Here is a 16,146-nt window from a genome sequence, read left to right as displayed (position 1 = left end):
TTTTTCTATAAAGGCATAGACAGCAGGTCTGGTAAATATCTCTTTATCCTTAATATGGTTTAAAATATACAGTAGTTTATAAGAACTACCTACTTTTGTATTTGTCATAACATCTGCTGTGTATATGTAAAATGCAGCTTAATATTTTATTAGGACCCCTTGTCAATGCGTCTAGAAAGTAAAAGAGGGTATCAAAACATGCAAACGATAAGGTAAGCAAAAAAAAAAAACATAATTTATTGCTCTGTTTATTCATACTACACTTACATACAGTGGACATAATAAGTCTACTAGTCCATGTTGAAATGCCAGGTTTTTGTCATGAAAAAATTCATAACAAGAAGAATCATTTCAGAACAATGTTTAATGTAACTCATAATTGGTACAAATCCATTGAGAAACAAACGGAAATTTTGAGGGTAAAAATAAATAACGAAACTAAAATAATGTGTTTGCATAATTGTGAACACCCTCTTATAACTGGAGAAGTGGTTGTGTTCAGAATTAGTCAGTCATATTTAAATTGTAGTCAGCATACAGCTGACATAATTTAAACTGATCATTTTTATTTCCATATACATTTTAGCTGTTATTCAGAATTTTCCTGACAATTTCTTAGTTGCATTTTACAGCAAAAGCTTACAAACAGCGTACAAAAATCAAAGGGATCTCATTGCTAAAAGTTGTCAGTCAAAAGAATGGTACACATTTTTTTTCAAAGGCATTAGATGTACCATTGAGAATTGTCAAAACGGTCATGAAAAAGTGGCTTAAACTTGCCACAACAGTGAAATTACCTACAACTGGACATTCCTCAAACATTGTTGAAAAAACAAGAGATGAATTGGTCTAGGAGGCTGCCCAGAGGCCTACAGCAACATTAAAGGAGCTGCTTGAATTTCTAGCAAATATTGGTTGTGTACTACATATAACGATCTCGCATATTCTTCAAATGTCTGGTCTGTTGGGTAGGGTGGCAAGACGGAGGTCTTTCCTTTCAAAGAAGAACATCTACTGTAAGCTGGGCTATATTTTGCCAACATTTACATCATGTTATAGTTTTCTGAGACCAAGATTCAACTTTAAGTATCAAATACCGGGCACACTCGGGGATTTTTGGAGCAAGATCAAAATTTAATACATACAGTAGCCACTAGTTACAAACGTTTCGGTCGTGATAGACCTTCATCAGTGTACTAGAGGTGTCACCTCTTTGTCTTGCGGTGCACACCGTGACATATGATACTCTGATACTTGGCACATATCTAGTTTGGGTCATAGTATACCTGATTGCAGGTCACTGACCACCCACGCTCTGGGCTACATCCTTAACCTGATCTTTGGCTACTGTTTGTAATCTACTCACACTAACATCTAAAAATTAACCCTAGTACACTGATGAAGGTCTATCACGACCGAAACGTATGTAACTAGTGGCTACTGTATGTATTAAATTTTGATCTTGCACCAAAAATCCCTGAGTGTGCCCGGTATTTGATACTTAACTAAAAGGCTTGGGAACCTACTGTGTGGCACCTCCAAGTTTGGCTGTGCCAACATTTATTCTTACAAGACTCAACTTTGTGACCATAATTCCAAAGGGTATGTTTGGCACAACGCCAAAACTGCGCATCACCAGAATAATACCACACCCAAAATAAAGTATGGTGAAAGCTACATTTTGCTTTGTCGTTGTTTGTTGGCAGCTAGAACAGGGGTTTTAATCAAGGTGGATGGAATTACACCTATGGCCTGGGACTGCTCATAGAGTATCACGGTTTTCAGTAGCATCTCTTCTCACCCGGAAACCCAAATCCCACAGTGTCTGTCCGCTATTCCATCCTTCTTCTCTGCTAAATTTCTAAAACTTAACATGGATACAACAGAATTTATCATCTTTTCCCTATCTCACTTAACCCCCCAACAGACCTATCCATCAAAGTCAATAGCCACTTACACTCTCTAGTTCCACAAGCTCGCTGCGTCGGGGTAACCTTTGGCTCTGATCTATCCATCAAACCACATATTCAAGCTCTTTCTACTACCTGCAGAGTCCAATTCAAACAAATATTTCCCGGATCTGCACATTCCTAAATCAAGAGTCTGCAAAAACACTAGTGCATACCCTTATCATCTCCAGCCTTGACTACTGCAAACTTCTGCTCTGTAGCCTCCCCTCTAACACTCTCGCACCTCTCCAATCTATCCTAAATTTTGCTTCCTGACTAATCTACCTATACCCACACTATTCCCAGGCCTTCCTCTCTGTCGATATCTTCAATGGCTCCCCATTGAACAGAGACTCAAATATGAAACCATAACCATGGCATACAAAGCCATCCACAACTTGTTTCCTCCATACATTTCTCCTCCTGGTACTTACCTACACGCAACCTCCGATCCTCACAAGTTCTCATTTTCTACTCCCCTCTTATCTCCTCTTCCCACAATAGCATAAAAGATTTCTCCCGCACATCCCTCCTACTCTGGAACTCTCTAAACCAACACAGCAGACACTCACCTAGCGTGGAAGCCTTCAAAAGGAATCTGAAGACCTACCTTTTCTATCAAGCCTAAAACTTGCAGTAATCGTCATTCCACCATACTGCTGCATGACCACCTCTACCCACACCTACTGTATCCTCAAACATCCCTTGTAGACTATGATCCGTTGTGGACTGGGTTCTCACTCCTCCCTTGCCAGTCAATGACTAGTTTTGTTCAAGATTATTGTACTTGTTTTTATTATGTATACGCCTTTTTGCATGTAAAGTGCCATGGAATAAATGGCGCTATAATAACAAATAATAATAATAATGAACAATTCAAAATATGAGTCAATTTTGCAGCAAACCTTCAGGCCTTTGTTAGAAACCAGAAGATGAAGAAGAATATCACCATTCAGCCCCACAATGACCCTAAGCAAACCTATAAATCAGCAAAAGAATGGATTTGCTAAGAGATCAAAGTTTTGGAATGGCCAATAAAGAGTCCAGACAATTGAAAATCTATGGGTTGACCTGAAGAGCTGTCACAAATTCAAAGGTTACTTCAACAACGTATTAGTTAAAGGGTGTGTGTATTTATCCAACCACATTATTTTAGTTCTATTTTTTTAACACCAAAAAAAATATCAGTGTGTTTTTCAATTGAATAGTACAGATTGTGTGAGATTAAAGGTGAACAAAGTTCTGAAATGATTCTTCTTTGTATTATTTTTTTACATGACAAAAGACTGGCATTTTAACAATATCGTTTTACACCCATTGCAATATCCACTGTTACAATGTCCATTGTATAGGCAAGACTGCAAGTTTTTCAATAGTTGATGACAAATTTATGCTAGAAATACACTTTGCTGATGTGGCAGCTTTGTGGTTGTCTTATGCAGATCTTACATTACTTTTTACGGAATAAAGCTGTATGAATTCAGAGATGAGATTTGGCAGAACACAATTTTGGCTGATGACCCAACTCGCCATTGTGTCATCTAATTTCCTTATGGAATACAGGAACACAAATTATACATTCTTCTATATTTCTTCTCAATCCCCTCGGTCATAGAGTGTTTTAAAACTAAAATAAATACCATATTTTCAAACCTTCTCCTTGGCAAACCATGTAAACTTGATCGTAATAAAACTCTGCATTTTTACTAAAATAAGTGGCTCCGTCCAAATTTTATTTCTCTGTGACGTATGTTTCCCTTACAATATACGATTATGCAGTAATAGACATCAATTTAAGAAGAAAATTAGGTTGAAAAACACAGAGCAGCATAACTACTGTCAGATTTATAAACTGTCTCCTTATGAAATGTTAAGACTAAATACAATTTATTAATATAAACATCTGGCAAGGGCAGAGTAACAAAAGGTTGTTTTCAAAACAGATACTTATTGAAGTCAGGAAACATTAATCATTTCTATGCTTTAATCATTTCTATGACCGGGAAGATGTTTTCACTCACACATACTGGGTTACACTTTGAGAGCTAGATGGGCAGTTGGAAGAAAGGAAAATATAAAGTTACTCCATGCAGTGTTAACTATGTGCCAATACCTCTATGAAATCATCTATTCACACAGAATATTTTAATTAACGTAGGCCTTTATCATATTTATTAGCTATGTCAGATAAGATATGATTGGATACTGTGACATATTCAAAGGATATCATGAACTTTACATACACAAAAATAGTTGTCAATATTATGACAGTAAATGTCAAAAGTGTATGTACTTATTTTTTCTAGAAGAACTATATTAAAACTTCTATTTACTGTACCAGGAGTCCTAAAACAACTATTACTTATTTTTTGAAACCCAGTAAGTTCTCTCAATGTAGTTCCCATAATAAATAAGGTAAAGAGTAGAACTGACCCTCTACAGCAGTGTTCCTCAACTCTATACATAAAGACTCACCAACAGATCATGTTTTCAGAATTTCCCTAATATTGCATGGGTCATAGAATTATGCAATACTAAGGAAATCCTGAAAGCATTATCTGCTAATAACGAAAACCTTAAAACATTATCTTTTGGTGGGTTCTGTGGGCCGGAGTTGAAGAACACAGTATCTACTCGTTTCAACTCCTCAACACACAAGCAGATTACGCATATGTTCTCTGTGGGAGATGGGTTTCTTATCTTTTGAAAGAGCATTTTTTTAATTCTTTGTCATTAGGGTTAGGGGTAAGGTTGGGCTAAGGGTTAGTGTTCGGCTAAGGGTTAGGGTTGGGATAAAGGTTAGGTTTGGGGTTAGGGTTAGGTTTGGGGTTAGGGTTAGGCTAAAGGTTAGTGTTGGGCTAAGGGATATGGTTGAGCTAAGGGTTAGAGTTAGGCTATGGGTTAGGGTTGGGCTTAGAGTTGAATTTTTTCAAAAGATAAAAAAAACAACAAAAAAAACGATACGATGACTAGTGCTGAGCGCATGCACCCACCAAGATCTGCCAGCCGTTACTTGGCAACAGCAGAGATTTTTCCTATTGGTTTCTTTTGATCACTGTGATACACCCTATCACAGTGATCAAATGCCAACAGTTAGTGAATCATCCCTTCATTGTGTCAACCCTTTAGTCAGATTAATTATTTTTTATTTTATCATTTTTACTTTTTTCATTCTTTGCCATTAGGATTAGCGTTAGAATGTGGGTTAGGGTTGGACTAAGGATTAGGCTTGGGCAATGGTTAGGGATGAGATTAAGGTTGGGCTAAGGGTTTGGTTCGGTGTTAGGTTTGGGCCAAGGGTTATTGTTCTGATAAGGGTTAGTGTTGAGCTAAGGGTTAAGGTTGGGCTAGGGGTTAGGGTTGGGCTTACGATCGTTTTTTTCAAAAGTAAAAAAAGAAATGATGACGATATGACAACTATTGTTGAGCATAAGTGCTCGCTACTCAAGTTTGAATCAGGTGCATGAGCAATCCCAGCATGTTTTTTGGCTGACTAACAGCCATGAAACATGTAGGATGGGGGCTCAAACATTTCACTTCAGCATGCTCAAAGCATACCCGAGCACCCGATGCAAACTGGAATAGTGAGCAGTTGTGCTCAACATTATTGAGGACATATTCAATATGTCGACCTAATGTTATTAAATTCTGTGTAGTACCTGTGGGTTAAAAATCATCAATATACCCCTGGATAAAATCTTTGAGGGGTGTAGTTTCCAAAATGGGGTCACTTGTCGGGGGTATGATACTCTCACAGGGAATTTCTTCACAGTACCATCAACACATACGATATGATGAGTCCCTCCATCCCTCAATCCTCCAACAAAGAATGATGACCCCATCACAGTATTATTCTCCAACTGTAGTCCCCACACAGCCGTCATACAGTATAATGGCCACAAAAAGTGCTCCATACAGTATAATGGGCCCCACATGGTCCTCCATACATATAAGGGGACCTGTATTACCTTCTGTACAGTATTATGGACCCACATAGTGCTCAATGCAGAATGAGGGCTACAAAAAGTGTTCCATACAGTATAATGGCCATATAAAGTGCTCCATACAGTATAATGGCCCCACATTGTGCTCAATATAGTATAATAGCCCTACATAGTCCTCTGTACAGTATAATGACCTCAAATAGTGCTCCATTCAATATAAAGTGCCCCACATAGTGCTCCATACAACATAATGAACTCAGATAATACTTCATACAGTATAATGGCCAAACATAGGTCTCCACACAGTATAATGGTCCCTCGTAGTATTCCATACGGTATAATGGCCCCACATAGTGCTCCATACAGTATTATGGGCCCAAATAGTACTCCATACAGTATAATGAGCCCTATATAGTGCTCCTTACAGTATAATGGCCACACATAGTGCTCTGCTCCATACAGTATAATAGGCCCCACATAGTGCTCCATACAATATAATGAACCCACATAATATTTCATACAGTATAATGGCTCCACATAGTTTTCCATACAGCATAATGGTCCCTCGTATTATTCCATACGGTATAATGGGTCCACATAGTACTCCATACAGTATAATGAGCCCTATATAGTGTTCCATACAGCATAATAGGCCACACATAAAAAATACTCACCCCTGTCTGTTTCTCCACTGCTCCGGTCTCTTCACGATGTCTTCAGATCCTCTGCACATCTCAGTACAGTGAGTGTGCTGTAATGACGTCATCACGCCCGCTGCACTGAGATGTCAGATGTAGAGAGGGAATGATGGGAGAGGGAGCTCCAGCTGACTCTACCTCCTCTATCATTGCATTCAACTGTATCGGCATTTAGGATGCTGATATAGTTGAAAGTGTGATGATGGGCAGGGGATGTGCCCGGCATCGTGGCGAAGTATATTTGAGGGACCCACCTGGCATTGTGAGCCAAATATACTCACATTGTGGGCCAGAATTTGATGTATGTGCTCTAGACAGACAATACAAAAAGAAACTGAGTGTTTGCAATATAGCAACTACTTTAGAAATGTATTGCTGAAATCACCACTGATATGACACTATCCTATGGAGAATGCACTTTTCAGAAGTTATGATCAGTTTCTACTCAAAAGGTACATGAAGAAAGGGATGTCTAAAATAATTGTTCTTATTTTTTGTTAGAGACAACGTAGTAAAGGTTGTGGTGTATTACCAGCAGCTAAATTATGAATTGATAGAAGAAGTTCCTTCCATGCAGGTAAGACTCAAGATATCTGCTTACTCTGCAGTTGATCACAATGTAGATTGGAGTCATAGAAAGCTTTATCTCTTCTATGTAGCACCTGAAAGTACAGCAAAAAGGGCAAAAAAGAAGGTAATGCCAACTGAGTATAAAATACCAATCTTTATAAGATTATGTAGCAACCAATAAAATTAACAGCATTGTATAATATTGGCATCACCAATGGAGAGAAGATATACACGTGATCACAATATTTTGGCTGTAATTTACACACTTCATGACAATTTTAATTCATATGTGACAAAATCTAATAAAAATTATATCAAAGTAACAATAAACTGCCTAATGCTCAAATGCAAGCCCAGCTCACACAATTCAAGATGCATTTACTTTATTACAACCATTTCACAGCTAAAGTTCAAAAAGTTAGAACCTATCTTTTGTGATGACACTTATCTCCTCCACCCATAGAGATGACACAAATCCATAATTGAACTCATTTGCATTTGTTGTTATGAAATTTGCTGAAGGGTTATTATTATTTTTAAATATCTGGCATTACCTTAATTTTTGCCCATTTTGTCTAGAATAGTTTTTAGTTGTTCAAAGGCATATGCCACAAGCACTCTGCATAAAATGATGTACTGTACATATAACTGCGATGTAACTTTATAAATGGTTATACTATACTAGCTATTGAACCCATTCTACGCCCGGGTGGCGAGCATTTATATTGGTATATGGTATCCATCCTGGTATGTGCTGCTTCCATCCTGCACCTTGATCCTGTCATGTGCTGCTATCATCTTGCGCCCCCATCCTATCATATGCTGCTCCCATCCTGCGCCCCCTTCCTGTCATGTGCAGCCCCCATCCTGCATCCTCATCCTGTTTTGTGCGCCTCCATCTTGTCATGAGCTACTCTCTTCCTGTGCCCTCATCCCGTCATGTGCTCCCATCCTGCGCCCCAATCCTTTCATGTGGTGCTCCCATCCTGAACCCCCGTCCTGTCATGTGGTGCTCAAATCCTGCAACCCCATGGTGTCATGTGCTGCTCCCATCCTGCACCCCCATCCTGTCATGTGGTGCTCTTATCCTGCGCCCCCATCCACTCGTGTGCTGCTTCCTTCCTGCGCCCCCATGCTGTCATGTACTGCTCCCATCCAGCGCCCTCATCCTGTCATGTGGCGCTCTCATCCTGCTCCCCTTCCAGCCATGTGCTGCTCCCTTCCTGCGCCCCATCCTGTCATGTGGTGCTCTCATCCTGTGCCCCCATCCTGTCATGTGCTGCTCCCAACCTGCACCCCTATCCTGTCATGTGGTGCTCTCATCCTGCGCCCCCATCCTGTCATGTGGTGCTCACATTTTGCGCCCCATCCTGTCATGTGCTGCTCCCATCCTGCACCCCATCATGTCATTTAGTGCTCTCATCCTGCGCCCCCATCTTGTCATGTGCTGCTCCTATTCTGCACCCCCATTCTGTCATGTGCTGCTCCTATCCTGCACCCCCATTCTGTCACGTGCTGCTCCCATCCTGGGTCCCCATCCTGTCATGTAGTGCTCTCGTCCTGCGCTCCATCCTGTCATGTGCTGCTCCCATTCTGTGCCCCCATTCTATCATGTGCTGCTCCCATCCTGCACCCCCATTCTGTAATGTGCTGCTCCAATCCTGCACCCCCATCCTGTCATGTGGTGCTCTCATCCTACACCCCCATCCTGTCATGTGCTGCTCCCATCTTGCGCCCCTATCCTGTTATGTGGTGATCTCATCCTGCGGACCATCCTGTCATTTGCTGCTCCCATCCTGCACCCCATCCTGTCATGTAGTGCTCTCATCCTGCACCCCATCCTGTCATGTGCTGCTCCTATTCTGCACCCCATTCTGTCATGTGCTGCTCCCATCCTGCACCCTCATGCTGTCATGTGCTGCTCCCATCCTGCGCCCCCATTCTGTTATGTGCTGCTCCCATTCTGCATCCCATCCTGCAATGTGGTGCTCTCATCCTGCTTCCCCATCCTGTCATGAGGTGCTCTCATCCTGAGACCCCATCCTGTCATGTGCTGCTCCCATTCTGTGCCCCCATTCTATCATGTGCTGTTCCCACCCTGTGCCCCCATTGTCATGTTCTGCTCCCATCCTGCACCCCCATTCTGTAATGTGCTGCTTCAATCCTGCGCCCCATCCTGTCATGTGGTGCTCTTATCCTGCACCCCATCCTGTCATGTAGTTCTCCCATCCTGTACCCCATCCTGTCATGTAGTGCTCTCATCCTGCGCCCCCATCTTGCCATGTGCTGCTCCCATTCTGCACCCCCATTCTGTCATTTGCTGCTCCCATTCTGCACCCCCATGCTGTCATGTGCTGCTCCAATCCTACGCCCCCATTCTGTCATATGCTGCTCCCATTCTGCACCCCCATTCAGTCATGTGCTGCTCCAATCCTGCACCCCCATTCTGTCATGTGCTGCTCCCATCCTGCACCCCCATTCTGTCATGTGCTGCTCCCATCCTGCGCCCCATTCTGTCATGTGCTGCTCCCATCCTGTGCCCCATTGTCATGTGCTGCACCCATCCTGCACCCCCATTCTGTAATGCGCTGCTCCCATCCTGCGCCACTATTGTCATGTCCTGCTCCCATCCTGCGCCCCCATTCTGTCATGTGCTGCTCTCATCCTGCGCCCCCATCCTGTCATGTGCTGCTCCCATCCTGCTCTCCCATCCTGTCATGTGCTGTTCCCATCCTGCGCCACCATCCTGTCATGTGGTGTTTTCATCCTGTGCCCCATCCTGTCATGTGCTGCTCCCATCCTGCACCACATCCTGTCATGTAGTGCTCTCATCCTGCGCCCCCATCTTGTCATGTGCTGCTCCCATTCTGCACCCCCATTCTGTCATTTGCTGCTCCCATTCTGCACCCCCATGCTGTCATGTGCTGCTCCAATCCTACGCCCCCATTCTGTCATATGCTGCTCCCATTCTGCACCCCCATTCAGTCATGTGCTGCTCCAATCCTGCACCCCCATTCTGTCATGTGCTGCTCCCATCCTGGACCCCCATTCTGTCATGTGCTGCTCCCATCCTGCGCCCCATTCTGTCATGTGCTGCACCCATCCTGCACCCCCATTCTGTAATGTGCTGCTCCCATCCTGCGCCACCATTGTCATGTCCTGCTCCCATCCTGCGCCCCCATTCTGTCATGTGCTGCTCTCATCCTGCGCCCCCATCCTGTCATGTGCTGCTCCCATCCTGCGCCCCCATCCTGTCATGTGCTGTTCCCATCCTGTGCCCCCATCTTGTCATGTGCTGCTCCCATTCTGCACCCCCATTCTGTCATTTGCTGCTCCCATTCTGCACCGCCATGCTGTCATGTGCTGCTCCCATCCTGCGCCACCATTGTCATATCCTGCTCCCATCCTGCGCCCCCATCCTGTCATCTAGTGCTTTCATCCTGTGCCCCATCCTGTCATGTGCTGCTCCCATCCTGCACCCCATCCTGTCATGTAGTGCTCTCATCCTGCGCCCCCATCTTGTCATGTGCTGCTCCCATTCTGCACCCCCATTCTGTCATTTGCTGCTCCCATTCTGCACCGCCATGCTGTCATGTGCTGCTCCAATCCTACGCCCCCATTCTGTCATATGCTGCTCCCATTCTGCACCCCCATTCAGTCATGTGCTGCTCCAATCCTGCACCCCCATTCTGTCATGTGCTGCTCCCATCCTGCACCCCCATTCTGTCATGTGCTGCTCCCATCCTGCGCCCCCATTGTCATGTGCTGCACCCATCCTGCACCCCCATTCTGTAATGTGCTGCTCCCATCCTGCGCCACCATTGTTATGTCCTGCTGCCATCCTGCGCCCCCATTCTGTCATGTGCTGCTCTCATCCTGCTCCCCCATCCTGTCATGTGCTGCTCCCATTCTGCGCCCCAATTCTGTCATGTGCTGCTCCCATCCTGCACCCCATCCTGTCATGTAGTGCTCTCATCCTGTGCCCCCATCCTGTCATGTGCTGCTCCCATCCTGTGCCCCATTCTGTCATGTGCTGCTCCCATCCTGCGCCCCCATTGTCATGTGCTGCACCCATCCTGCACCCCCATTCTGTAATGTGCTGCTCTCATCCTGCGCCACCATCCTGTCATGTGCTGCTCCCATTTCGGGCCACCATTCTGTCATGTGTTGCTCCCATCCTGCACCCCATCCTGTCATGTAGTGCTCTCATCCTGCGCCCCATCCTGTCATGTGCTGCTCCCATCCTGCACCCCATCCTGTCATGTAGTACTCTTATCCTGCGCCCCCATCTTGTCATGTGCTGCTCCCATTCTGCACCCCCATTGTGTCATGTGCTGCTCCCATCCTGCACCCCATGCTGTCATGTGCTGCTCCAATACTATGCCCCCATTCTGTCATATGCTGCTCCCATTCTGCACCCCCATTCTGTCATGTGCTGCTCCAATCCTGCACCCCCATTCTGTCATGCGCTGCTCCCATCCTGCGCCCCATTCTGTCATGTGCTGCTCCCATCCTGCACCCCCATTCTGTAATGTGCTGCTCCCATCCTGCGCCACCATTTTCATGTCCTGCTCTCATCCTGCGCCCCTTCCTGTCATGTGCTGCTCACATTCTGCGCCCCCATTCTGTCATGTGCGGCTCCCATCCTGCACCCCATCCTGTCATGTGGTGCTCTCATCCTGAGCCCACATCCTGTCATGTGCTGCTCCCAGCCTGCGCCCCCATTTTCATGTTCTGCTCCCATCCTTCACCCCCATTCTTTAATGTGCCGCTCCAATCCTGCGCCCCATCCTGTCATGTGGTGTTCTCATCCTGCGCCCCCATCCTTTCATGTGCTGCTCCCATCCTGCGCCCCCATCCTGTCATGTGGTGCTCTCATCCTGTGCCCCCATCCTGTCATGGGGTGCTCTCATCCTGCACCCCCATCCTGCTATGTGGTGCTCTCATCCTGCTTCCCCATCCTGTCCTGTAGTGCTCTCATCCTGTGCCCCCATTCAGTCATGTGCTGCTCTCATCCTGCGCCACCATCCTGTCATGTGCTGCTCCAATCCTGCACCCCATCCTGTCATGTGGTGCTCTCATCCTGCACCCCCATCCTGTCATGTGCTGCTCCCATCCTGCGCCCCGATCCTGTCATGTGGTGCTCTCATCCTGCGTCCCCATCCTGTCATGTGCTGCTCCCATCCTGCACCCCATCCTGTCATGTAGTGCTCTCATCCTGCACCCCATCCATTCATGTGCTGCTCCCATTCTGCACCCCTATTCTGTCATGTGCTGCTCCCATCCTGCACCCCGGTGCTGTCATGTGCTGCTCCCATCCTGCTCCCCCATTCTGTCATGTGCTGCTCCCATCCTGCTAAGCGGTGCTCTCATTCTGCTTCCCCATCCTGTCATGTAGTGCTCTCATCTTGAGACTCCATCCTGTCATGTGCTGCTCCCATTCTGCGCCCCCATTCTATTATGTGCTGCTCCCAACCTGCACCCCCATTGTCATGTTCTGCTCCCATGCTGCACCCCCATTCTGTAATGTGCTGCTCCAATCCTGCGCCCCATCCTGTCTTGTAGTGCTCTCATCCTGTGCCCCCATCCTGTCATGTTCTGCTCCCATCTTGCGCCCCCATCCTGTCATGTGCTGCTCCCATCCTGCGCCCCATCCTTTCATGTGATGCTCCCATACTGCACCCCATCTTGTTATGTGCTGCTCCCATCTTGCACCCCCATCCTGTCATGTAGTGCTCTCATCCTGCGCCCCATCCTGTCATGTGCTGCTCCCATCCTGCACCCCCATTCTGTCATGTGCTGCTCCCATCCTGCGCCCCCATTGTCATGTGCTGCACCCATCCTGCACCCCCATTCTTAATGTGCTGCTCCCATCCTGCGCCCCCATTGTCATGTCCTGCTCCCATCTTGCACCCCATCCTGTCATGTGCTGCTCCCATTCTGCGTCCCCATTCTGTCATGTAATGCTCCCATCCTGCGCCCCATTGTCATGTGTTGCTCCCATCCTGTGCCCCCATTCTGTAATGTGCTGCACTGATTCTGCGCCTCGATTCTGTCATGTGCTGCTCCCATCTTGCGCCCCCATTCTGTCATGTGCAGAAAAAGTCACTGGCTTGCTGCGCTGACGTATTTTCTATATATATTCAGTAGAAAGTGGCTGGATTGCTCCTCTGACGTATTTTATATATAGATTCAGTATAAAAATGGCGCCAGGAAGTGCGGACTGCGCAGGTGCTGATTCTGGCGCCACAACCCTCCTGGGCCACAATCCTCATCCCCGGATGCGTAACTTACAAAATGGTGCCTGAAGTGCGCTATACACATGCACCATTTCCGATGGAGGATTCATGTCCCTGCCTCCGGCCCGAAGAGACCCCGCGGCAATACCAGATATGTACCGTAGATACTTGAGTATAGGCCAAACCCGAGTATAAGCCGAGACCCCTAATTTGCCACAAAAAAACTGAGAAAACTTATTGACTCGAGTATAAGCCTAGGGTGGGAAATGCAGCAGCCACTGGTAAATTTAAAAAATAAAAATAGATACCAATAAAAGTGAAATTGATTGAGACATCTGTAGGTTAAATGTTTTTGAATATCCATATTGAATCAGGAGCCCCATAAGTTGCTCCATACAAAATACACCCCATATAATGCTCCATAAAGTTCATGATGGGCCCCATAAAATGCTCCATAAAGTTCATGATGGGCCTCATAAGATGCTCCATACAAAATACGCTTCATATAATGCTCCAAAAAGTTCATGATGGGCCCCATAAGATGCTACATACAAAAATATGCCCCATATAATGCTGCACAAAGGTTAATAATGGCCCCATAAGATGCTCCATATTAAAATATGCCCCATATACTGCTGCACAAATGTTAATAATGACCCCATAAGATGCTCCATAGAATAATATGCCCCATATGCTGCTCAATAAAGGTTGATGGCCCTATAAGATGCTCCATAGCATATTATGCCTCATATGCTGCTCCATAAAGGTTGATGGCCCCATAAGATGCTCCATAGCATAATATGCCCCATATGCTGCTATATAAAGGTTGATGGCTCTATAAGATGCTCCATAGCATAATATGCCCCATATGCTGGTTCATAAAGGTTGATGTTCCTGTAAGAAGCTCCATAGCATAATATGTCCCATATGCTGTTCCATAAAGGTTGAGATGGCCCCATAAGATGCTCCATAGCATAATATGCCCTGTACGCTGCTGCTGCGATAAAAAAAATGACATACTCCTCACTTCTCATTACTGGGCATTGAATGCCGGGGGCCTGAGCAGGAGGGGACACCGGCGCGCTATGGGGGTCAGGTGCCGGTGTCGCCTCTGGCTCAGGCCCCCGACACTTGTGATATTCACCTGTCCTCGTTCCACCACCGCGCGCCGCTATGTCTTCTGAATCTCTGGCTGTGACTGTTCAGGCAGAAGGCACACACTAATAACATCATCGCGTCCTCTGACCTGAACATCACAGCCAGAGGACCCGGAAGACACAGAGCGATGGTGGAACGGCGACAGGTGAATATAGCATGGCTCACCCTCCCACGTCATACTCACCCTACTGGCACTTCCCTGCTTCTCCATTGTCCAGGGCCAGCAGCTCCTTCCAGAGCTAGGCGGTCACATGGTACTGCTGATTAAAGTAATGAATATGCGAGCCACCAGCTAGGTAAGTAACTGTTACTATATCAGTAGTCGTAACCATGGATACCTAAGGTCCTGAAATGCCTGCACATGAGGAAAGAGACATGGTCAATCAGAAAAACTATACTACATTTCTAATTGGAGGTATTTGCTAATATTTTTATAACACCTACTACATATTGGGATATGATCTTGGAGATGGTAATCTCCCTTTAAGTAAGTATAATAATAATATCTTGTTGTCTAATTATATTTACACAACTTTGATAATTAAACTGAATGGATTCTGTCCATAGCAATCTACTATTGTTTTCCAAAGTCAATATGTAAAATGTATACTTTATTTCTTATTGCAGCTAGTAGACCTGTTTTCAAGTATCGGAGGACTAGTTGGACTTTGGATTGGGGTCTCAGTTTGTACAGTTGCTGAGTTTCTAGAACTGATATTAAATATACTGACATTTATCATTATTTGCATCCCAAATGGAAAAGAAGACTGTCCCGAGAATCCATACACAATCCCAAACCCTCATCCTGCACCTTTCTCACCAGTATGGTCTGCAGATCGCAGTCTTCTATGGGACTCTGTGGAAGATGTCTCCGTTTTGCTCAGTAACAATGCTGAGGCTGATGGAACCCTATACAACCCATACCAGGTCTATGAAATAGTAAATTAATCCATATACAATGTGTAGGCTTCAGAAATAAAGTAAAGGAAAGATATGCAGAAGATCTATTCCGAAAGCAAGCGAAGAGACACGCAAATAATGAGACAACTATCACCATGGAAGCTAGCTGTCACCTGGTTTGAAGCCTTCAAATATGATAGCATTCCTAGTCCCCAAGTAAAGATCTGCAATATCTGAACACAAAAGTTTCTGGAGACTTTTCCATGTAGAAATGTCAAATGAACTACAATATATTAAGTAACTGCAGTTACATTCTTTAATACAATTGCAATATTTTAATGGGGTGGTCCTACAAACAAAGTTATTTTTAATCAACAGATCTTGGAATAATAATGTCTTCCACAGTTGGATGTGTTTAAAAAAATGCCCTTGTGCTAAGATAATCTTATAAAATGTGCCCCTGCTGTGTACTGTGTAATAGCTGTGTCTGACCGTACAGGGACATGGTCTGATCATACCACAGCTCCTGGATGAAATATTTTTTTTAAAAACAGTCAGGGAAATGCTTTACCTCACTAACAGAATCAGCTAATCAGATAATTAGAATATCATCAAAAAGTTAATTTTTTCAGTTCTTTAATACAAAAAGTGAAACTCATATATCATATAGAGTCATTACAAGTTTTTA

At 44.8% G+C, this 16,146-nt stretch overlaps 1 protein-coding gene across 1 annotated transcript in view; it reads left to right on the top strand.

Annotated features, from left to right (window-relative positions):
* Positions 1-15,829, top strand: part of LOC138673980 (amiloride-sensitive sodium channel subunit beta-like) — a 57,611-nt gene extending 41,782 nt beyond the window's left edge. The window contains exons 8-10 of the mRNA XM_069761980.1: positions 154-212; positions 7,093-7,168; positions 15,186-15,829. Coding sequence (XP_069618081.1) covers positions 154-212; positions 7,093-7,168; positions 15,186-15,506 — 456 coding nt within the window. The 3' untranslated portion in view covers positions 15,507-15,829. The remainder of the gene's footprint in view (positions 1-153; positions 213-7,092; positions 7,169-15,185) is intronic.
* The last annotated feature ends 317 nt before the right edge of the window (positions 15,830-16,146 follow it).

Source organism: Ranitomeya imitator, chromosome 4 (genome assembly GCF_032444005.1).
Source record: "Ranitomeya imitator isolate aRanImi1 chromosome 4, aRanImi1.pri, whole genome shotgun sequence".
Classification (NCBI taxonomy): domain Eukaryota; kingdom Metazoa; phylum Chordata; class Amphibia; order Anura; family Dendrobatidae; genus Ranitomeya; species Ranitomeya imitator.
Note: the sequence above shows the minus strand (reverse complement) of the source record. Positions and strands in the feature narration are given on the sequence as shown.